The sequence below is a fragment of the Siphateles boraxobius genome, unplaced genomic scaffold (genome assembly GCF_051911475.1).
Source record: "Siphateles boraxobius isolate OS27281-9 unplaced genomic scaffold, OSU_SipBor_1 66, whole genome shotgun sequence".
NCBI classification, from domain to species: domain Eukaryota; kingdom Metazoa; phylum Chordata; class Actinopteri; order Cypriniformes; family Leuciscidae; genus Siphateles; species Siphateles boraxobius.
The window spans coordinates 12,182,852-12,208,374 of record NW_027509193.1 but is presented as its reverse complement, the minus strand read 5'-3'; the positions used below and the strand labels follow the sequence as shown (position 1 = coordinate 12,208,374).

The following is a 25,523-nucleotide window of genomic DNA, read 5'->3' as shown; positions in this document are numbered from 1 at the left end:
TTCCGTGTGTCCATGGCGTAAAATGAGGGTGTGGGGGAAGCGGATACTTGAATATATAGGGGCGTGTTATTCTAATGACGATTGTTTTCAGCCGCGGCATTTATCAAGGGCAGGTATTGCGTACACCTGGATTTCAAAGGTACGCACAGCTTCATAAATCAGGCGGTGAGAGGAGTGTAAGCATAATCTTACGCCAACATATACGCCCGTTTCTACGCAAGAATTATAAATGAGGGCCATTGGGGTCAGATGATACACTTTTAAACCTATGATATAATACTTTTTGTAGGCTACTTCTTTTAGGTAAAAATAATAATCAAATTTGAGTGTGACTGACAATCAACTTAATCGGTTATCATTTATTGATAATATTGAGTCTTTATTGAGTAATATTTCTCTACTTTTTAAATAAAAACTATCCATTATCAAATGAGAAAGCCTGAATTAGAAAGTCCAAACCAAAAAGGAAAATACAATTTGACAGCCATTGAGATAACACAACTATGAATAAATAAATATGAATATAATGGCATAAAAAATTATATATTATTAATAAATGATAATAATATAATACATAGATAATAGTATATATTATATATATAATAATATATATATATATATATAATATATACATATATTACAATAATGTTAAAAAATCAATTGTGCATATCAGTTATTGGACACACAAACACAAAAATTATGTTTTGGAATTTTAAAAGAAAATAAATATGGGTTATTCTATACTTGTAGGCCTTTAATCAAAGTGTGAATACTGAAACAGACAGGAGGGATTTGCTGTATATCAGACGTGGAAGGACGAAAAACTACATCCATCTCTCTTGAGGGCAAAGGTTGAGAAAGCCTGAACCTCTATTGGCACAGGGGCGGCAGCTAAGTTCAAATCCCAGACGAATCAAGTCAAAGTGGGGTAAGTTGAGGTCAGGATGCCCTCTCAGATCAGTCCATCAGTCTCTCAGATAGATGCCCAGAAGCTCTCAGTGGGTAATATTAGGAGAATGGTTCTGATTGTGTAAATAAAGTTTCTTTATTTTCACATGTATACTGATTGGAGAGTATTGCTATCATCACTCTCAGACCTCACTCACTTGTTGTCCAGTATGAGGAATAGAAAGACTGAAGACATGTTTTTGTTATGAAAATCTTTAAGGGAAAATAAAATGTTCCATCTGATCATACAGTACATCACATAAAGTCATTATTTTGCACTATCCCACTATGCCAAAGACTTAAAGAGTCCACTAATTACAATAAATGCTTCAAACTGAAAAGATGTCTCCTATTACTAGCCACAGGGAATGCTGGGTTGGCGGGATGCTTCTGTTTATGTATTCAAGGTGAACTTCAGTTTCTGTAATTCAACTAAGTCGGACATACCTCCACTTCCTCAATGTCTGTCACCAATCTGTCACCGTGGTAATAAGTGGCAATCAGTGTAACTCTGGTCAGCTAAAGCGCGACTGTGAGGGTGGCAGAAGCCTGTATGCAATCATGGGAAACAAAACTGCGGTCTGCTTTCTATCAAAAATACTTTTTGCTTTATTCTGTTTTTCTTCTCTTTTTTTCCCTACCCCTCTCTATAATGGATATTTGATACAAAGAAAATGCAGAGGAGGGCAGCTGAGGGAAGAAGGGCTGTATAAAAGGAGAAAAATGTCAAGAATTAAAAAAAAAAGTCTGAACTGTCAAGGAATATAGGGAAGGGCTACATAATGGACCAAGGTGACATAGCTGATCATTTTTCATTATTACAAAAATCAAATTACCTCCTCTAATGGTGGAATAAATTAGTGTAATCATGCTCAAATGGATTGTTCATCATATTCCCCCTGGGGGATTTTCTGATTAATAGAGGACTGGCAGTCATCACTGACATTTTACATGCACGTCACACCTTTTAAAGCTGATACCTAAAGCCTGATTTACCAAGCCCAAAACCATTAGACGAAGACAGAACTGTCTGGACGAGCCTGGAAGTACAAAAAGTTCTCATCAGGCTTTGTCAGAACCCGATGTGAGGAGATAAGTGGAGAAGCAAAAATGAGGATTACAATATAATTGGTTAGACAATTTTAGTGATGACCACATAATTGTCTGGGGGTAATATCCAAATACAGCGGGAATAAATTATGATGTTGCAAATAAAAATAAATAAATAAAAACATTCAATAGCAATCCTATCTCCACATACCCTCTAAGAACTTTGTGTTAAGGTAAAAAGAAGTTTAAATCTCAGAATATTCGCATTGTACATATAAAAGAAGGAGCAAATGTTTGCTGCACATGTTAGAATGTGTCAAGTAATCTGACTGTTACTTGATCTGTTATTACTTCTGGAATTTTAGAAACAAAACATAAATAAAAAAACTAAACAAAGTAACAAGTAAATTCACAAAAAAGATGGATATGTTGGACAGAGTGAGATATATTCAAAAAGCAACAAGAGTATAGTCAGAAGAAACTCATGGCAAGAGATCTAAGAGCAAGTCAATAGAACAATTAGTCCATCTCATATCCTGCAGAGGATCAACTGTATCAACATCCATCAGTAATTCAGCTCTGGAAACAGTCTTTCTCTCTGAAAGTTCTGCTAGTCAACCTTGGTTACAGTGGGCTTAGTCAAGCACAATACTTTAATACCTTGTACTTCTGCCAACATTAATCATGCACTACCAGAGTGCATGACAGTTTAGCTCGGAACATGCACAATAGTTGTGAAAAATTATATCTGAATCCACCTCTCACCTCACTCAAAATCTCAATTACGATAATGTTGATATAAAAGTAAGCTTACTTACTTTAGTGGCTGTGAGATTAAGAAAGCTGCCCTGGAGTCCACCTCCAAAACTGATAAAGAGATACTCAACCCGTGGCGAAGATTGCTCTCTCCCAGTTGAACTGAAGACCCAACTGGCTATGGAGCACTCGAAGGGAAGGATTCTGTACTGATACTTCATACCCTTACAAGCAACACAAAGGATGGCCTGCGGTGCGGAAGGTAGAGATCTGAAGCACATGTCATTCAGGTCAGATGCTCCAGACCATCTTGGGACAAGATGGTCACGACCCACCACCTAGTAGCATGAAGAATGAGTTTACAACAACTGGCCTTCATAACGCCTGGAGGTAGTGGCTATATCAAGTCCTTTGCCAGCAGGAAAAGATATTTTCGCGCACAAGTCAAGAGCACTGCTCAACACTAGGTGTGATGAATATCACAGAGTTTTCAGGAGCACGTCTGCTCAACACGTAGTGTGATGATCACTGACTTGAGCCGGATAGCCGAGCCTGAGGTGGGGCAGCAAAGTGGAGAGTGTGGTGTTAGTGTGCAGTGCAACACTTACCTGTCTCCACTAGCGGCAGGGGGCGCGTGAGAAGGTGGATGACCAGGTCCTCGAACGCACCAAGCTGCCGGCTGGCGACCAAGGGGGGCTGAGGGGTGTAAGGCTATACAGGGTCACACACCGCCAGACTGGCCCTCTTGGGACCCAGGAACAGATAAATTTGCTCTTTCTGTGAAGTGTGGGTACTGCTTGCTCTGCTTCTTTTGGGAGCCAGTGGCGTAACAGACACACACAAACAAAGACTCCATCCGGCCCTCACCCAGGGGGAGGGAGTGGATTATTGACCAACTCCAAGAGAATCCTCATCCATCCCTGGGCAGCCCCCCTGGCGTCCCTACTTCGGCTGCATCCATGCTGAGGCCTGGCTGGAGGCTGCTGCGGAGGCCCAGCGGGAGCGGCAGTCGGGGAACGTCCTCGGCAACGAGCATGCGGAGGAACTGCCATCGGTGGCGGGGTGGGGACAGCAGCAGGCCGCCGGGGCAGGATGTGCCGGATGGTCTCCGTCTGCGCTTGGGCGGCAGAGAACTGTTGGACGCAGTTTTTCGCCACGTCGCTGACCAGCCCAACCTGGGGGAATTTGGGAGACCAGGAACCGAACCTTGTCCCCATCCGCCATATCAACCAGGCTGAGCCAATGATGGTGCTCCTGGACCGCAAAGGTGGACATCGCCAGACCTGGGCTGGGCACACGGTCTGGGCTACCCTCGTGTATGTCCATGGGAGACCTGTAGCAGCGGCATGGCATGCAAGAGGAGGCAGCTTGCCCATAGGCTATGTAAACTCTGCCCATTGGAACGGACGAGAACTCCCAGGCCTTAGAGGGGGATGTCCACTTGAGGTACAGCCTCGTAACCCTTCACCACAGCAGACAGCAGTTGAGAGCTCAAAGCTTGCGATCACCGCTGCACTCACGCTGTAGAAATCACCAGCACTGGGAGAGTCTTCCAGAAGAACACCGACACACTCGCTCGTTGTAAACAACAGCACTCTTCAGAGATATCAAATGATCGGCTCCAAAACGAAAGGCAACTAGTGCGTGCATCCACTTCCGTATTTGGACCCGCGCCGCAGGGGCGGAGTGTGTGATGCGAATCACGCACGCCAATTCCATTGGCTCGTTCAATAGTACTTGAAAAACATTGGCTCCCTAACGCAATCCCCATTCAGTCGACGTAAGACTACGTCTGACGTTATCGACTGAATGGGAACCTTTTTTTTCTAAGAGTGAATGGAAGCAGCATTTTTAAGGTGCCGGTGATTCTCTGCAGAATTTTTTTTTGTTATGCTGTTTGAAAGTCTCCTCATATCCTGATAGCACTCTGTTAAGCGGTCTTCAATCGTCTGTGGAAGGTGTAGGACCCATAGAATGTTTGTTCAATCGTTGCGATCGGTCCTATAGCCCGTGTTCCCTGTCTTTCAATGTGTGTTTACATACCACTGCGCAGACTGTTCACGCAGGCATAATAAGTCATCAGTGCGTTCCCGTAAGCTGTGCAGACAGAGCGAGAATGGCAGGCAGGCAAGCAACAACAACAACCAGACTCTCATCGTAGAACTCCTGGCATGCAAGAAATATTATTAAACACTGACAAGTTTTGCTAGCTAAACAAACCGAAAACTTGCTGCACCTAATTCCGTTTTTAAGACTTTGTTTATATTCGTAATTGTACTGTTACTAACTGTACTATAAATGACACATGATGAATGACACATGATGTGTTGCATTAACGTTGTCTCCAGTCTTCTGGGCTGCGTGCGTTCATGCTTTCGTGGCTTTGGACGGCGATTTTCAGGGTGGGACGTACGCTTTTAGTGCTATCAGGCTAAAGTTCGCATTTTCCTAGATGCACCTTTAAGTAAAGATGTTCCAAAAGACACCTGCTAAAATACTTAATTTTAGCCAAATTATAGAAAAAGGGCAAACCCAGAATATTGTATTTTCTATTGTAAAATATATTTTATAGTCACAACTTCAGACTCTTTTACTTCTCTCCCTCAGTCTCTCTTTAACTACTGTTTTTGTTGTCCTCAGAGTATTTTACATTGAGTTCATACAGTTTGAGCTGTCAAAACTCTATCACATCCACATAAATAAATAGCTCCAATGGAACCAAAACAAAGTAATTACACAGACCCTAAGAGCCTAACCCCCTCTTCCTGAACACAAGGACCCCCTAAGGACCCCAATGCCATGGGAGTTAGGTATTCCACTCAGTGCCTGGAGAAAAAGACCAAAGTGCAAAGCTGGTTTTGTTTTTGGTTTTACATCTTCCCTTTCTCTTCACGTCTGCATGTGGAAGGTTAACCGTTTCGACACATAGAGCGCAGCCAGTCATCAGTCAATTCAGTTTTCATAAAAATTTAATCTGGTAGTGGATCACAAGACCCCTGAGTTGTCAGCATACGGCCCTGAAGGGGTCTTTGTCCATGATTTCAGCCCTAACCGCCCAGGGGAGTCTTACCTTTCCCATGTCCCTGTAAACTGTACATCAACCCTTCTCCCTTACATGTGGCGCTGGAGCATGCTGGGCTCGCTGAGGTGCTCAAGATGTGCTTTGCATGTTATGGAAACGTTGTGCACCCCCTGGGAGAATGTTTGGGGTGCTGTAAGTGCTAGTAAAATAGTGTAAAATATGGCCTGTGATTGCAGCTTGTCCCCAATGTGTGACCTCTGACCTGGGTCACTGAAAAACCTTTGTTTTCATTTTACAGTAGAATGTGCACAACTGTGTGTGTTTGTACACGTATTATGCTCATCTGGAAGAAATTAAATATCATTATGAATGTTTTGACAGCTTGAATGAGTTAGAGTGTCTGTTAATCAAAACCACACTTGGTTATAATATTCACTTGATACTTCTTGAATAAACAAGCATATGCACACATATAAACATATGTATAACAGGCCATGTAAGATCTCAAATTGTGCATGGTGGATATATTTAGTCACAGCTATAGCTTCATCAAGATAAGAATACAAATAATTAGGGTGTACATCAACACGAAATAACTGGTTTCTATTTGAATATGTATTAAACTGTAATTTATTTCATTGATGGTAAAGCAGAATTTTCAGCATCCTCAATCCAGTCTTTAGTGTCACATAATCCTTTAGAATTATTATAATATGCTGATTTGGTGCTCAAGAAACATTTATTATTATTATTATTATTATTACTATTATTATCAATGTTGTGCTGTTTAATATTTTTATTGAAACTGTGATACATTTTCAGGTAGAGCATTTATTTGAAATATAAAAGACTTGCTGTCACTTTTTATCAACTTAATGCATTCTTGTAATGAAAATGTAATAAGTGAAAACAAATGTTGGAGGAATTAAGAAAAAACAGATATTCCAGCACGGAATGTAATAAGAAAATACATGAAACTCCCACAACAGTCTACAGGTGAGAGCAGACAAATAGGGCAGGTCAAGCAGAGGTGCTCGTGACATTGCTGAGACGAGAAAGCCTGCAGATTTCTTTGGATTGACAGAACATTTATTCTATTCAGCCAGTGGGTGTGACGTCTGAGGCTGAGACTAGGTTTTGTTTAACTCTGAAACATGAAATGTGGAGTTATCTGCTTTGCTAAAAAACAACAACTACCTTTTAATAAGAACATACTTTCAATTAACTTTAATTTTGTAAGTTACCTGTAAGTTATTATTACTTTATCAAGCACAACCCAGCTGCAATTTGATTGATATTACTTGGAATGCATAATAATAATAAAAAACATGATTTATGAAAATGAACAAGAATGGATTTATCTGTTTTTGCACATGAACTCTTCAATTGGGAGAGGGTGTGTAATTTTCAAAGAGTTTAATTAAACGTTCATGTCATAAATTTTGGTTGGGTTAGGGCAGGGGTAGGCAACTTCGGTCCTAGAGAGCCACTGTTTTGCAGAGTTTAGCTCCAACCCTGAAGAAAAAACTTTAAATGCCTGTAGTCTTAGTAATCCTGAAGACATTGATTAGCTTGTTCAGGTGTTTTTGATTAGGGTTGGAGCTAAACTCTGCAGGACAGCGGCTCTCTAGGACCGAACTTGCCTATCTCTGGGTTAGGGTTAGGGTTATTCGTGAGTAAATAAACATAACTGGTTGAGTAAACTCCGCCCATAATATCTAAATATCGATAAATTAATCAGTATAGCCCTGAATCAAATCGAATCGTAATCATATCGCAGAATTTTTTGAGGTATCTGCAAGTATCGTATCGCTGGCTGAGAGAATCGACATTGTATCATATCGTGATGCACTGTCCGATTTACAGCCCTAAATATACAGTATGTGTACAATATGTGCAACATTTCAGCCATTAGTTACATGTTAGCTTGATTATGTTCATTACCTGTCTAGAGAAGTATGTTTATGGTGAAATATAATAAAAAAATTTTTTATTTTTTTAAAAATCTATCGAATGTCATTATGTGTAGTGATTTGGCTCTCAAGATTTATGTTTTGTGCTTAAGCTCCTTGGTTTTTAAGGTGCAGTGTGGGACTTCTTAGGGAGCAAACGTTTCAGTGCACTGGTAAGATTTTTCGATTGAGACAGTCCTTAAATCGTCCGACTACCTGATCAGTGCCCTGACTACTGAACAAGGGAGCTGACTGAGACGCACCCATTGATTAGCTTGTTAATATGTGTTTGATTAGAGTTGGAGCTAATTTTTCATTTGTCCTTTTTTGGTTTTTGTCTAGTCTTTTAATTTGTTTAAATTATGTTTTATATTTCTTAAACAGCACTTTGGTTGCAACATCTGTTGTTTTAAATGTGCTTTATGAATTGTCATGATATGTAATAAATGAGTCATTTATTGCCACCCTGAAGCAAAAATGTAATGTTGGGGTTAAAGCAGAAAAAAAGCAACATGGCTGAAACCTAGAACAGGTCTCATGTCTTCTCCTTACAACACATCGAAACATGGTGTCAGAAGTAAAGTACTAAAGAAAATAAAGTGACGATAAGAGTAACGAAAATGGAAGGATTAAAGCCACCTGTAGGACTTGATCTACTGCACGGTAATGTGTCAGAAAACTGGAGGAGATTTCGGCAAAGATTTGATCTGTATCTAGACGCAACAGGAAGCGCTAGCAAGCCAACCAAGGTAAAGTCCTCACTATTTCTTCATGTAGCTGGCGAAGAAGTGGTTGAAGTGTATAATACCTTCACGTTCAAAGTCTATGATAAACATAGTCTGTCGAAAATAATGGAGAAATTTGAAGAGTACTGTAACCCGAAAAAGAACATAACCTATGAGAGGTATACGTTTTTCACGTGTGTCAATACATTACAGAACTAAAACTAAAGGCGAAGTCATGCGAGTTTGGACTGTTGCAAGAATCTCTTATAAGAGATCGAGTTGTCTGTGGAATCACATCAGATGCCATGAGAAAGAGACTTTTAAGAGAAGTTGACATTAGTCTCGAAAAAGCTACCCAGCTGTGTATCGCGTCAGAAATTACAAAAGCTCAGATGAAGCAAGTGGATCACAAGAGAAAACCTGAAAACAGAACTGAACAGAATGGAAAAAATGAAAGTAATAGCAAGAATTGAAGAGCCCACTCAGTGGGTCAACCCCATTGTGATTGTGGAAAAGTCTAATGGGAAATTAAGAATATGTTTAGACCCCCGAGATCTCAACACAGCCTTAATGAGAGAACACTACCAGCTACCAACGGTGGAAGAAATAACTAGCAGACTCTCAAAAGCCATAAACTTTACAGTATTGGATGCAAGTTCAGGTTTTTGGCAACTCAAATTAGATGAAGCCAGCTCTCGTCATTGCACATTCAACACTCCCTTTGGCCGCTTCAGATTCCTCCGACTCCCATTTGGGGTCAACTCAGCTCAAGAAGTTTTTCACTGGATGGTGATGCAACTTTTTGAGGGAATTGAAGGCGTTGAGACATACATTAATGATCTTTTGATCTGGGGAGAAACAAAAGCGCAGCATGATTACAGGCAAGTGTTAGAGAGAGCAAGGGTCAAGAACTTCAAGCTGAATAAAGAGAAATGCAAGATAGGCTTAGAGGAAATCAAATATCTCGGTCACATCTTCGCAAAGGCTGGTTTGAAACCAGATCAGACCAAAATAGAGGCTGTCAGAAAAATGCCCACTCCTGAATGCAAAAAGGATGTGGAGAAATTTCTAGGCATGGTCACTTACTTTTGCAAAGTTCATTCCAAACATGTCACAACATACTGAGCCATTGCGTGTACCTACCAGAGATGATGATGCCTGGCAGTGGGAGGAGGAACATCAGCGCGCATTCAACAAAATGAAAACAATGCTCACTGAGGCCCCCTTGCTCAGATACTATGATGTCGGGTTACAAGTAACATTTTCTGTCAATGCATCTAAAAGTGGACTGGGTGCTGTTCTACTTCAAGAAGACAAGCCAGTGGCGTATGCATCGCGTGCATTGACTGAAACAGAACAGCGTTATGTGCAAATAGAGAAGGAGATATTGGCGATTGTATTTGGAGCAGAACGTTTTCATCAGTATGTTTATGGAAGAGAGGTAGACGTACAATCAGACCACAAACCGCTTGAAGCAATAATGAAAAAGCCGTTGAGCAGTGCTCCAGCTAGAGTACAGAGACTGTTAATGAGATTACAAAAATATCAAGTGAATGTACAGTACAAGCTAGGTAAGGAGATGTATATAGCTGATGCATTATCCAGAGCGTACTTACCAGAGACCGGCTCTCCTGATAAAGAAATAGAAGCCCAGGTGCATATGGTAATGTCCAACTTACCTGTGTCAAATGAGAAAATAGATTAATTAAAAAAGGGAACTAAAAAGGATGTAATTCCGACAAAACTCACAGAAAAAAAAACATGAAATAGACACTCAAACATGAAAGAGATGTCAGTCCCACCGAGCTCTCAAGTCTACCTGTGAAAAGTGGACGAGCATTCTCAAAACCAAGAAGGCTTATTGAGTAGTAGTTCTATGATTTTTTCCTTAAGTTTAAACAATGTCACAGTTCAAAGGACAGTGTTATGTTAAATGTGTTCTGACAGATGCTTAAAATCAAATGCTGTTGTGTTATGCTGTGCAGTGATACACATTTGTTTTGTAATGGTGGGCTATATACAAGGTGACTGAAGTTCTTTTGCAGAATGTTAAAAATGCAGATAAAAATCAACATGGCTGACATCTAGAACAGGTCTCGTGTCTTCTCCTTACAACACATCCAAACATGAATCAAACTAAACTAACTAAACTAAACACAGCAGGAAAGTAAGTTGAGAACCCTTGGTTTGTTTGTTTGTTTGCTCATTGTGGGAATATGACTGTTGCGGTGTTGAGATCGAGACTTGCTTTCGTCCGTGAAGTGCGAGTCCCCATTACCATGCCCCACCCCCATTCCCCACAGGAATGCGTTTCCCAAGTGAGCCTCCTGAAGAAATGCTCCTGAAGCTCAGTGATCTTCACATGTTGTGTTGAGCAGTGCTTCTGTCTTTTTGCGCCCGTAGCTTGCACCTACGGTGCCAAGTCAGGAGGGAGAAGGTCTTCAGAGTTGCCCCTTATTGGCCAAACCAGACCTGGTTTCCATCGATAGTCTTCCTGACTTCCCCTGAACATTTTTTCAGGGATGGGGCACGATGGCACCCGCGTTCTACCCCTGGAGATTCCGGGCGGTCTTACGTCTTAACGTTGAGGTTCAGGTGGCTATCACAGGGACATGTGAAAGTTACCATCACTTCTGCGAGCATCCCCTAGAAATGGGTAGCGTGCTTACGCCTTTAGAAGTGGAACCTAGTCCTTGAGTGCGTCTTCTCTCCAGAGGAGATCCTGAAAGCTTTCGATCATCTCAAGGCTCTCTTTCCTGCAAGATGGGTTGGAGTAGGCTGTTTTCCTTCACCCTCAAAATGATGTTGCCTCGGTTTTTAAACGACGCTCATCGTGATTGTTACGGCCTCAGCCTTATGGGTGTTGCCTGTGTATTTTTGTATGTATATTTGTCTCGTCTTCTAATTGGTGTTTCTTTCTGAGTGTAGGCTCCTCCCCTGCGCACCTGTGGTTCGTTGCTCTGATGGCTCGTGCTGAGCATATAAGTGGAGTGTGCAGGAGGGTGAGACACGCAGCGGTGAACTCCGTGCGCGTCATGATGTCCAGCCGGCTGATCAACTCAAGCTGTGTTCTTTGTATTGTGCCACTACTTTGTTTTATTTGTTAGTGTTTGGGTATGTCTATGTTGACGTGAGTGTAGAGAAAATGTGTGTTACATGCGGAGAGAGAGAACTTGAGAGACGTGAGTTTGTGCAGTCATTTGTTAGTCTGAAAATAAATGCTTTAAACTGCTCTTTGCCTTGCGTTTCCTTTTATGTTGCTGAACCCTTATGAAACGAGCATTTTTAACAACAGGGTTCGTAACATGATGCAGAAGTATGGAGAAGAAAGTCCTGATCATCAGGTTCCTGAGGGCCAAGGTATTGTAAATCCTTGCATCCCTCTTTATCCTCTTGGGCCTTATCTCTGGTGCAACTGCACTGCAGAGACCGCCCCTGAGCCACTGCAGGCAGTGAGTTAAAAATTCTGATATATCAGTTCTCCTGCTCGCATGGTCTCTACTAGAGGGTAGGGACTTGCTCGCTTTCGGTCAACGTAATGTGCCTGGAGTTCGGGCCGGCTATCTCTCACAAGCTGAGATCCCGGCTTGAATTGTGCCGAAGGTTCCTACCTCTCCCGTAATAGGAGCAAGTGGTGAGCCTGCAAGTGCTGCCCTGGAGGAGGCAGATCCAGCCCTGGCTTCTCTGTCCGTTCACTTATAGCGGTTATACGTGTACAGAACGCAAGCCATAGACCTCAGACCAGCTCTTATCTGTTAGGAATTCAGAAGAGAGGGAAGGCTGTTTCCAAGCAAAGTTGGCCACTTAGTGCTTACTTTCATTTCGGTAAAAAAATCCGAGATGCAACATGTACACTTAGGTGTTGAGCTACTCTATGATAAGTGTAAAGTGCTTCGCCTGAGCGTTGACGATATGCTTTGCTAAACAGATTCTAGAGTTGGGGGCTGGACGACACCTAGTTGAACCGCTGCTTCCCGTGGGCTCCCTTCTCATGAAGCCAGTTTCACCGTGAGCCCGGTTCAAGTGTCGGCTTGCCGCGCCATTCCCCTCCTATGGACTGGATACGTGCGCCTTCTAGTGATACTTACAGTAGCCATGTCACTGAACACATGCTTAAACTATGTATTCATCTCCAAATAAACAGTGCCTCTTCATTAGTAGTTTAATATATTTCTGGTTAATGACATCTAGGAGTTATAACAAAATCTATTATGTAAATAGTAGGTTCATGTATAAGGCATGGAAAGCTGATCCTTGTATGTATGGTACCTTTCACTGGAAAAGGTTAACTTTACTGTTGTACTGCAGTTTACAGGCATTGTTATGTATTGTGAAAAAAAAAAAAAAACGATTCACAGCCACACAACAACATGCTAAATATTTGTAAGTGTGATCACAATGAAAAGCTATAAAGAATTACATTGTGCATATGGAAATAATGTACTTGACTCTTTCTAAACAATTTATGGCCAACATGATAAATTGACTGTTGAAATTATAGACTATAGTCAAAAGGCTAATTTTAGCTTTTTATGGTCACGACAAGAGACACAGCTCCTATGTCGAGGATATACAATGACAAAATCATGGCTACCACACCTCAAAATGCTTCTGTTCATGACACATCTGCCTAGAGTTGCCACCCGTCTCATAAAATAATATGTGATCGTCCCATATTTAAAGGTAAAATTATGCAAATCAAAACGTTTGTCCCATATTTTAGATAGGCCTACACACAGCTTTATAAACTTTTTTTTTCACACTGGATTTTGCATTGTGGAGAATACTTATAGCAAATATACAGAATATTTCACATTTTTCACAATAAGTAGTAGAGAAGCTCTTTTGCATGTGATTGCATTTTAGCGTCTTTGTTTCCCTAACGATGAAGTCTTGAGATCATGCGCCCCTATTAATATAATATGATCTATTAACAATATTCCATATATTATCAGAGCTTGGTAGGGAGATAATTATAATATTTTTTAGACATTATTAGATATATTTCATAATTAATATCATTAATAATGTCATTTTTGATTGATATTAATATTATAAATGTTTGTATTATTAGAATGTTATGAAGATTATAAATAATTATATTTTTCTATATCTATATACAAAGAGTTTAAAAAAGGAGTTAGTTTATTTTGTTAAATGAATTAAAAATTAAACATTTATCCCATCCAGGTAACAGCAGCAGAATTGTCTAAGAGTGATTACTGGTTCCAGACAGAATGACTGCTGGGCACACAGACATATCCTGTAAGAGTTCTTAGAAATAAATAAAATAATCAAATCAAAAATATTGTGTTCTATTGCAAGTTTACATACTTGTTCTCATGTTTTACTGTTGAGCTTTCAAGTTTACATATGTTGGAATAATCCGTTTTTATTCTTTATTTGTGTCTTTGAAGTCTGCCAGTATCTTTTTCTGTGTTGGGGGTGAATGGGTGAAGCGTACAATATTGAAGTATTGACAGAACTAAAACATAAATTATTTAGGATTACAAAATGGTAAACAAGACTACACTTTAACATCTTAAAATGAATTACATTTCTATAATCGTTTAACTATTATTCATCATGTAATATTTATTTTGTTTGCCGTGGAACTCAAAATACATTTTCTCAGTATAGTCCTATGACTGACAATAGAAACATAAAATACACTAATAACGCAATCAATTCACAAAAGTAACCAATTTTATTCGTATCCAAACCTTCAGCAATCCAAAAGTGGCTAGTAGGACTGCATTGCACGCCACTGCTGCAATCTACCCACATTTGGCGGGTGTTAATGTCAAGCCCTGCTTATATCGAGTGAGCGAGTGAGTGTGCGTGCGTGTGAAGCAGCTTTGCCCTGATCATTCAACCTTCTTACACTAAAAGCTTTTTTAATTATGAATTCCATTAGTCTTTCTATCTCTCTCTCTTTCCCCAAACTCAACACCCCATCACGAAAGACGTATAGACCCAACTGTGCATATGACCAATCTAAAAAAACACACACATATTTGTATATATACAAATATACAAAAAAGTTAATTAATTAAATATAATAAACTAACAAACTTAATAATTGAGCAGCCAAATGTCAATGAAGTTTCTCCTTTCCAAAGTATTCATCTTTAAATAAATAAACAAACTGCATCATTAGAGATAACATCAGAACATTCTCCATAGCCCTTAACGGCATGAGTCACATCAGATGGAGATAAGTAGCCGGGATTATTGATTTTTATATGAAGTGTATTCACTCGCCTTTAACCAAAGTCTCTTAAAGCCATTTATCCTCATTGACAGACATTAAACATGCATCACTGCTGTATTAATGAGGACTACTGTGTCTGGTTCCATATCTTTGACAGTATAACAGAGTCAGAAAACAAAGAACAGACTTGACCTTCATGCTTAAATGATCTTGGTAAAATGTCCAAAGAAAATGACTAGGGTCTGGACTTTTGGATGTGTTTGAACTTATATATCACCAAACTAGCAAACCAAAGCATGGTTTCTGCTTTCTCAGACATATGAAAACACTACTTCTATTAGCATCAGCATTTTAGGTCGCATCTAACCCTTTTCAGAAGGTCATGGCTGCTTCCTGTTTTGACCTGATCATGGCAAAAGGGTGATTCGGGAGCAATACACACAAACACACATACACAGAGATCTCTCAAATTACACTTCCACAGAGGCCCGCAGTGCATGTGTGTATGTCTGTGGCAGGGTCAGAGCTATTTCAATAGGCTCCCCATTCAGCTTTATCAAAGGATTCTCATCCTCTTTCAACAGAGCAAAGCATATCTAAAGACTACTATGCATGTGTGCATCTCTGTCAGCATAGTAAAAGACCCGTGGTCTGCCTCTCTCCCATGAGATCCTATTACTTTTGTTAAAAATGATAACAGGACAAAATGCCAGCAGAATAGTTTTAACTTCAAGGTGTGCACCTAAAACTGAAAATTCTCATAAAACATAAGTTACTCACCCTCATGTTGTTCCAAACCCATATGACTTACTTTCTTCTGCAAAACACAAAAGGAGAATATTAGCATGCAATTACAATGAATGGGGACTGACGCTCTTAGGCATCAAACAAAACATAAAGGATGGTAAAGGCCATAAAAGTGCTCCATACGATCCATCTTTGTAATGTTGAAGGGATAATACAATTATATAAAAGGCCCACCAGCCCTCTCCCCACCAATATCAAGACCAAAGCTCATTTTTGGAAGGAAGAGGAGGACAGATGACAGGCATCACTGTTAGAGAACTCAAAGGCTTTCCAACAAGCACATAATTATGCAGAGAAAATGCATTTAGACAGACAGGTGAAGCTGTCAGGCTCCAAATAAGATGGTATAATCCTTAATTAGCCTGCATGCAATCTTATCTTTACTTATGAACTGTATAGTAAACAAAACAGCAAGGAATGACGGAGACAGGCAGGAACAGAAAGACAGACACAAATGAAATAACTGTGGCGACATTGCAGTTTTATCTCTATGTTTTTATGTCTTCTGTGGGCATCTGTGCTTATATTTAGCATGCTGATGCAGTTTAATGAAGTCCATTTGAGGCTCAGATCAATAGAGGCCATAGAGGACAGACCTGCCTGCCCCTTTAGCCCCATCCCACCATCTGGATTCAGACTCAACCAACAGAATACATGCTTGAGGCTAATGGCTCATTGTCTTATTGAATAAGTTGTTTGGTGCTCTTTAAATGACAGCCACCAGAGAAGCTAATAGAAGGTTTTGAAGAAGAAACAGCAAAAGAGCGAGAAAGAGAAAAAAATATGATGTGGTGGAAGTGAAAGAGTGAGGACGTTGCTAAAACCTCTGCTGAGTTGTGGGCTTGGCCTTGACAAAGTCTGGAAACAATTTCTTTAAAACGAGAGAAAAGGGCAAAATACACACCCATTTCATGCTGGTCCCTTATAGCCTTCACTAGTTAAACTGGTCACGGTTCAGATATACCGTATATTAAAAGAAAAAAAAATAATTGCATGCAACAAAGGCTACATTATTCATATACATACAAACAAAGTAATTGTGATATCTAAAAGATTTCAGACAGTTGTGAATTTTTAGATGGAGGGAGTGTTTGGGAAACCTGTTTGGTGACGCTAACAATGCAGAATTCGCACACCTCAGCTTTGTTATATTAAAACAAGGACATATTCAGTGGTGTTTATGTTAACACTAACACATCTGTGGGCCACTGAAGCTATCTAATAATGTCAGACAAGATGATTTGCTGCTTAAGAATTTTTTTGTTTTAATTATTATAATCAATGTTGAAGATATCTATTTAATGCACCCTTGCTTAATAAAAGTATTATTATTATTATTATTATTATTATTATTATTATTATTTGAAAAATCTTAATGACCTCAAACTTGAACGGTAATGTGTTTCAAACGATCAGAATGCATAATTAGTGTAAATAGAGCCATGGGCAGATTATTCCTACAGTTGCTACCATCTGACAATCACCCCTCTCACACCTACACCTGTAATTAGTCTGTCTATTAAAAGCTGCCAAATGGATCAACCTCAGAAGAGCTATTTGCAAAGATGGGAAAAACTGGAAGCTTGCACTTCTTTTCACTCTGAGCCATCCTTCAGAAAAGGGGCAGCAGATAGAAACAAAAGAAAAAAAAGGATGAATAAGGTACTGATGACGCCTGATCCTTCAGAACTCAAAGAGAAGTGAACTCGACCTCTGCAGGGCAGCTCTAGTACCTTCTTCCCTGCTCTCCTTTTACTGAAACTGCAGGTCTTTCATCCTTCATCTGCACATTTCTCACGTCTTTCATGCGGGCTTTTCTTTGCTGAAGGTTTGCTTATGTTTCTTTGTTGTCCCATCTGTCCCCTGCTTGATGTTATCTTTTTCATTCCACATTCCTCTGAAGTCTTAAGTGTAATTTTGACATTTTACAAAAGCTGAGTAAATGCTGGCCTTATGTAGAGTTGGGGGATTGTATCGTATGTTTTGGCACAATTTGTCACAGCTCAAAACAAACACCAATCATGTGCATTTTTTTCTCTCACTGATTATGTTTACATTTGTGATCTACATTTTTCCCTCTCCTCATCTTCCATTGTTTACATTCATAATGAGTGTGTATCACTGTAGATTTAGTGATGTTAAATTGATTAAATTGAACTCGCCTAAACATTAAGAGGCAGCTGTGATTATGTTTCTGGCACTGATGATAATTCGGCCACCCCAATTTACTCAGTCGCATTTATATCCAGTTTCTATGTGCTTTGGTCCCTCGTTCTTTTGCTCGCTTAATCTCTCTGAAAAAAAACCCATAGCAATGGGGGACACATCAGTGGGAGTGAAATCATATCATTCATAATTCTCTGGTGAGGATCATTTGAGCTGGAATAACTGAGTGAGTGTCACTTACAGTTTGATGTCAAACCACCTTTAAAAAAGCCCATGCTGTGTCAACTGCTGAGAATAGAATTAAAGAAAACTATCAAGTCACTTACGCAGTACACACATACTTTACACATATTGGGAACATGTTGGTATATTTTCCTTAAAGCAAGGGTGCCCTCTTCAGTTGCTATGTGTAAAACACACCTTTAGATCCAAAGAGGTGGATTTTTTCTCTGCTGAAATAAAACCTGGGCAGGATGAATGCATGTTATGTAAAATAAATAGATAAAAAATAAATTGTATCACTTTACTAAAATTAAAACCTGAGAAAGAAAAACTGAAAAGGTAAGTATATGGATGAACGAATGTTCACATAACATCCTGTCTATTAAAATGCCTTCATTCGGAGGCTGTTTGTAGGCATGCAGCACAGGGGTACGCTGCTTGTTATCCCACAATTCTGAGTACTTTCTTGGTTGGAACAATAGAACTGGCATTTGTTGAAAGTAGTAAATTAATTATGAATACTATAAACAGAGGTGCACAAAACTTTTTTGGTCTGATTCTTAAGGGAGCACCTCGAGATGCTGCTTGGTACTCAGACTTTACTCCTGACTGCTCTCCCCACTATCTTCTTTTCTCTCGAACATGGTAGATGATGATGATGATGTATTTTCTCTCTGAGTCCTGATTTTCGCCTTTTATTTCTCCGTGTTTAAAATTGTTTAAATGTGTAAATTGGCAAGACAAAACAAGTCCAAATAATAGACTTTCACTCTATGATGGTTAAACTTAGCAGTTAATCCGCGAATAACATGTGTGCCGCACCGTGGGGACTGGTCTGTACATATCACGGATCAACTGTGATCCGTTGCACCCCTAATAATTAATGAACACACTTACAGGGAACATGTCCCTGTTCCCAAAAATGCTTGTTTTCGTTTATTCGTTTATTTTATAAATCGTTTATTTTTTACCACGGATGTGCACCAGTTATGTGCATCCCTGACTATAAATATATAAGCAAAACATTCATTAAATATAAATTAAACTCACCTCTAAAGCTCACTTAAATTGACATTAAATGTGACATTATGAACATACCTGTAATTTGAAGGGAGTCTTAAGGTTAGTTCACTCAAAAATGGAAATTCTGTCTACTTATCCTCATGTCCTTCCAAACTCGCAAGACCTTCTTTCATCTTCATCTATATTCTAAGATATTTTTGATGAAATCCGAGAGCTTTCTGTCCCTCCCATAGGCGCCTTCATCATTGTAACTTTCAAGGCCCAGAAAGGTAGTAAAGACAGTCCATGTGACTATAGTGGTTCAACCGTAATGTTATGAAGCGATGAGAATACTGTCACTAATAAAATCATATGACAAAAATAATGACTTTATTGAACAATTTATTTTTTGTCTGTGTCAGAATGGTGAGCCTGCGTTCTGACGTAGAACCCGGAAGCGTTGCACTGTGTTTACACTACATGAAAATTATGTGAGTCTGACACAGATAAAGTCGTTATTTTTGTTTTGCGCACAAAAAGTATTCTCGTCGCTTCATAACATTAAGGTTGAACTACTGTAGTCACATGGACTGTTTTAATCATGTCTTTACTGCCTTCATGGGCCTTGAAAGTTGCAATGATGAAGCTGCCTACGGGAGGGACAGAAAGCTCTCGGATTTCATCAAAAAGATCTTAATTTGTGTTCTGAAGGTGAACGAAGGTCTTACGGGTTTGGAACGACATGAGGGTGAGTAATTAAAGACACACTATGTAATTTTTTGCCACCAGAGGTCAATTATTCAAAACATAGTAATTTGAACAATTCAAATTTTGAATTGTGACGCTTGATGACGCCTTGATTTCACGGAAACATGGGAGTTGTCGTCTTTATCTCTACAGTCAGTGGAGAATATGATGGGACTCGGGCAGAAATCATATTCATATGGATGACTAGTAATGTATTAAAGATTTAATAACGTTACGAAAGCCGTTGGAGCGGAACGAGCCCGCTGGAGCGATTGCTAATGAGAGACAAGTGCGACACACGGCTCCAGATCAGTGGAGCTTTTATTATGCCATATTTTATTATTACTTCTTCTGGTCCTTACCGTATGTGGGGTAACACATCGCTGTTTTATCATATTAGATACATTTGATTGTGTTAAAAGTTGCCATAATGCTACTTCTGTGCATTCGCTCGGCGGCTACTATATGAGACACTTGTTGCACACTGCAGTGAGGTAGATGGACATTAGGCATGGTAAATATGGTACTCGTGATAAGACTAACTGTGTTGAGCTGTATAACAATGATTAGTTTTCTTTTGATGAATGTACCCAAACAGTTGATCACCTGTCTAATAAAACACGTAATATATTAAAGTGTCTTTTGTGTTTCCATGGTTTCTACAAAATAAAACCAGAAATCAAGGATAACGCGGGTATGATGTCATTGATAGGCGACGCACGGACACGGTCCGTGTCCTGGTAAAAATTGCTTAGCCTATTTCTCTGGATCTAAACCTTCTTAGAAACATTTGGGATAATGTACGTATGCTAATTGCATACACAAATCAACAAAATATATGACATTGTTCTAGTGGTTTTTGGATATTTCAATCCAAAAATCTTACATAGTGTACCTTTAATGACAGAAATTTCATTTTTGTATGAACTAACCCTTTAACACCACCCTTGGGGTGGTGATGGCGCAATGGATAAGACACATGCCTTTGGTGTGAGAGACCCGGGTTCGAATCCACTGTGAGACACCAATGTGTCCCTGAGCAAGACACTTAACCCCTAATTGCTCCAGAGGCGTGCGACCTCTGACATGTATTGCAATTGTAAGTCGCTTTGGATAAAAGCGTCAGCTAAATGTAAATGTAACAGCGCTGAGCACCGAGGCAGCTAGAAAGTTAAGCCCAATTTATACTTCTGCGTCGAACTCACGCCGTAGCTACGTCGTAGGCTGTGTGTAGCGCGCGTATCCTTCGGCGTACCCTGACGTGCACCTCTCCAAAAATGTAACAACGCGTCAATTCTTCGCGGACGCAAGCGCTGTGATTGGTCTGCTCAAACCGCTCCCTCGGGTTTCACATGCTCCCTCTGCGTGCATCAACGCGGACAACGACGCAGAAGTATAAATTAAAACCAATGCGTAGTCTATGGCGTAGAGGCTCCGGCGTAGGTCCGACGCAGAAGTATAAATCAGCCTTTAGTTGTTAGTCATTTCAAACAGCCATTGACAATCAATTGGACAACTTTCTTCAGATAGGCTGTAGTAACAAAAATCAACACAAGATGGAGCTAAAGACCATTTTATTATATATAACTAGCAGGCTCTCCACATTGGATTACCCACTGTCTCCAACACAGCACACTCAAATGACATTAGTGCTGTGAAACAAGATAAAGCCACCAACGCCCCCAGCCCTGATCCCTACACTAATGCAGGCTCACAGACATACAGAAACAGAGACAGTATCGCTTTCAATCACAGATACAAGCTTGTAACATCATCCTTATGGATACTTTTTTCTGAATACTGCAGAACAAATTTAATTGGATGAATTTGATAAAAACATGTCTGATTCATATTTCCCCAAACAATCTATGTATATAGATGTATAATATATGTATATACTTCATAAAATATATTAAGCCTATTTTATGACCAATAAGAATTACTGAAAATTAGGCGTTTCATAATAATACAATTTTTCTAGTAAAACAGAGGTCAAAAACTGACGCATAAGTGTGAGACCATTTCAATGATGTAGTTTGTCAAGTTAATTACAATATTTTAAAACTAGTAACTTTGAACTAATTGAAAAAAAATAAGTTTCAGGATGCCGGCGTCCTCCTGCAGATTACAGTAATGTAGAATTGGATGTTTGTAATGATGTTTTGTAATTGCCATTATTTTCATTTGTCTGAATGCAAAACAGTGTTATTATTTAAATCAACATAAAGGCAATACAACAATCCAAATAATTACACAATTTATTTAATTTTTATTTTATTTTAGGGTGAAATATAACCTGGACATGTTCTTGAGGTTTCATGAGAGCCACCCAAAAGTATTTTGATCACTCTCTATTAAAAGTTATGTTTGTGGAAACAGCTGATTTAGAGAAGAAAATGCTTAATCAGTCTGTTGCTTTGATCTTCTGTTTTTTTTTTCTCTAGTTCATTGCTTTTCGATCTTTACATTTAGTGTCTCAATCTCCAGAGTTTCAATCAGAGAATTTGACCCTTTGCCCTCTCGCCATTCCATTACCAAGCCAACAGACTTGCACTTAATCATACACGAACACACTGCTTTAATGCCCAATATTAATATTTGACAGGGGATGTAGAGTGACCTTAGAGGGTCAAAGGTCACTTTTCTAAGTGTGTGCACTATGCATAAAGGGAGAGGGAAAAGTAATAACAATTAAAAAGAGGCAAATTATCACCTGAGTACCAAAAAGAAACCGATAAGAAAATAAATTATGGCTCATAACAAAAGTGTGCCAATCAAGCGAGTGCTCTCAGTTGGTTCTACAGTGCAAGCGATCTGATTTCATATTAGACACACATAGAAAGGCATAGGATACCAGGCTGTTTCAAATCAATAAGGCTACACAAATCGCATCCCTATACACACAGGACTCTCCCTGGGCCAATTACCAATTAGGTGGAGGGGTGAGTATTTTGGATGACAAAAAAGAGTCAAATAACCCAAAACAGATAACGGAGGTACATTAATGCAGAGAAACCAATAAGAATAGTCTGTACCTTATGGCAAGTTACCACTGGCATCAGGTTTAATAACCTGTGACTGCCATCGGCACATTGTAAGTCAAATGTGCATATTAGTCACTTATCAATAGGTTATCTAAAAACATTCAAAATAACAATGTAATCACCTTAATGTTGTTTAAAAACCATACCCGTTTTCTTTTTCTGAGGAAAACAAAATATATTAGGCAGAATGAAAGCACCAGCCAATCTGCAAATGTGACTGAGTGTGATATACAGTTTGAAATAATGTAAGGGTAACTAAATGGCATATATATATATATATATATATATATATATATATATATATATGTATATATATATATATATATATATATTTTTTTTTTTTTTTTTTTTTTTTGTAAACTATCCGTTTAACCCTAAAATGAATGGGAAATGATTGGTTAATAAGAATTTTGTTCCAGGAAGCACAAAGAATTCATATCCAGGGATATGCAAGCCTTTGACAAATTTACCAAGCAATCCATCATTGTGCATTTTGTCATATAAACGACAAGAATTAATTATTATGATTTAGGTTCAGGAAAGAGAAGGTATGAAGGGGGTTGACAGGATGAAGGAAGGAAGGAAGGAAGGAAGGAAAAAGAAAAAAGTATGCTTGAGAGAGAGAGAGAGAGAGAGAGAGAGAGAGAGAGAGAGAGAGAGAGAGAGAGAGAGAGAGAGAGAGAGAGAGAGAGAGAGAGAGAAGCGATGATTGGGGCTATGACGAGGGAGAGAGAAAGAGAGAGGGGGGTTTAAAACGTCAGCATAGGAGCCCTGCTGCCAGTCTGCGTGTACTGATATGCACGACGCTCAAGGAGTTTGCGCTCCGGTCAGGCTCTCGCACCTGGGATCCTTACCGTCACCAGCACATAAAAGCGCGTATAACGGAGAAGATTCTCTTCACACAACAACACGAAACGGAACAAAGTGTGCGCAGATGGAAGCGGTGAAGTGTCCTGTCAGTTTCCACACACCTTTGGATGTGACGAGCTCCAAGTAGCGGGAGTTTACCGTGACAGACAGCAGGTGGGATTCCACTCAGAGGAGAGCTCGCGAGTCGCGCTTGACTTTTTGTTGGACATGGGACCGGGTCTCTTCTGTTTTGGATACCGTACCGGAGGAACCGCGTCTTCTTGAACGAAGAGCTGTCGACAGCTGGACAACGACGAGATGCGCTCCGACCACGGCTTCATCCTGCTGCTCCTCAACGGGACAGCGTGCTTGGTGAGGTTTAAATATTAATGTGATATATTAAGTTTGTTTTATATTAAGTTTCAGTCTTGTTTATTGAACCAAAATGGGTCCCTGTCAACGGTTGAGTGGTGCGCTTCACGTGGCCTTCACCTGTGCGTCAAGGGTTGACCGTTAACGTATTCCCGGCGCGCCGAGCGCTTAAGGGCGGGAGTTTGGGGTACGAGCTCTGGATGGACCTGCTCGAGCGCGTATCGACTCTTTCTTGGAAGTCATGCTTCGCTTGAAAATATAAGGCGTCCCATATATTTTGTGTTAGTGTGTGTGAAGGAATAAAAGGGGAGAAATACAGTGAGAAAATTCAGGAGTGTCCTGATCCTAAATTTTCGAGGGGGCACCAGTGACAGTCTTCACTGACAGTAGGCTATATAGGATATATATATATATATATATATATATATATATATATATATATATATATATATATATATATATAAAACAAAAGAAAAAATGGAGAGAGAGAGTGAGTGAGAGAGAGATAGAGAGTAAGGAAAATAAAAACAATGTAACAATGCTACAAACTTTTGTAGAACATTTAAGCAAATCACATGTTCAAATGTGCTGAATAATTTATACAGCACAATTGTGAATGTGATAGTGCAGTTTTATAATCCGTTTTAAGTTAAGCAAGTTTCAGACCATGGCCAGTTCTTTGTCAGCGAAAATATTTCCAGAAGTTACTCACCATGAAATCAAAATTGACCGTTCGTGTTTTTTATGGACTATTGCAGTATTTATTATAAATTATTTAGCAGTCCGCATCATTATTTTTTTCTAAATTCACGTGTTCTGTAATCCTTAATCAAAATAACGTCCCCTCGCAGTTGCAGACATCTCTTGTGTTTGCTGGCGCAAGGTTGGGACAACCTGTCACTCTCACATGAGATCACAGCAATAGCAAACCAGAGTGGCCAAGTCCGCTTATAACAAGCGACTTTGGGCTTCTTCTTTTATTTTTTGTAAGTCTGCGTTAGGGTTCACGAGTCAAGGGTTTAGGTTTTTTTTGGGATTAATTTTAAAAATATAGTTGCTCGTTAGAAAAATATGAAAAGCAACTTTGTTTCTTTATATTCATGGCACTGTTTTTTCCCCCAATACATTGTTTGACAAGTCTGCTCACAGTTAATAGCCAACCAGTGCAATAATACAAGTGTTGGAGCGTCATCTCACGTCCCACCCCCTTCTCCCCCTCATTGGAGAAAAATCACATTCAATGAGCAATCCAAGCCATGATAGTTTGTAGAGGCACATAGAGATTTATGTAAATTTTCAAAAACAATGCCACCAACAGAGATGTGCATGATGGAGAGGAAACATGGGAGATGATGGATGGTGCAAGGGAGGGAAAAAATAATATAAATAAATAAATAAATAAATAAATAAATAAATAAATATTTAGTGCTCTTGTCTTTTTCTCCTTTTCCATCTCCGAACCTATTCTGCTCACAGGTTATCAGAGGATAATGCTTGCCCTCCCGCTTTGTTGCAATTTGATGATTTTTGTAAAATAACTTATGTTTCTGCTTTTCAAATTCTGAGTGGTTTCAGCTTAATATGCTGCGTGATCATTTATTGATAATAAGTAATATTGATGATAATAAATAATATTATAATATTGGG

At 39.4% G+C, this 25,523-nt stretch overlaps 1 protein-coding gene across 1 annotated transcript in view; it reads left to right on the top strand.

The window, feature by feature from the left end:
- Positions 1-23,431: 23,431 nt before the first annotated feature.
- Positions 23,432-25,523, top strand: part of LOC143721627 (neurexophilin-1) — a 49,558-nt gene continuing 47,466 nt past the window's right edge. Inside the window, exon 1 of the mRNA XM_077212230.1 lies at positions 23,432-23,876. Coding sequence (XP_077068345.1) covers positions 23,823-23,876 — 54 coding nt within the window. The 5' untranslated portion in view covers positions 23,432-23,822. The remainder of the gene's footprint in view (positions 23,877-25,523) is intronic.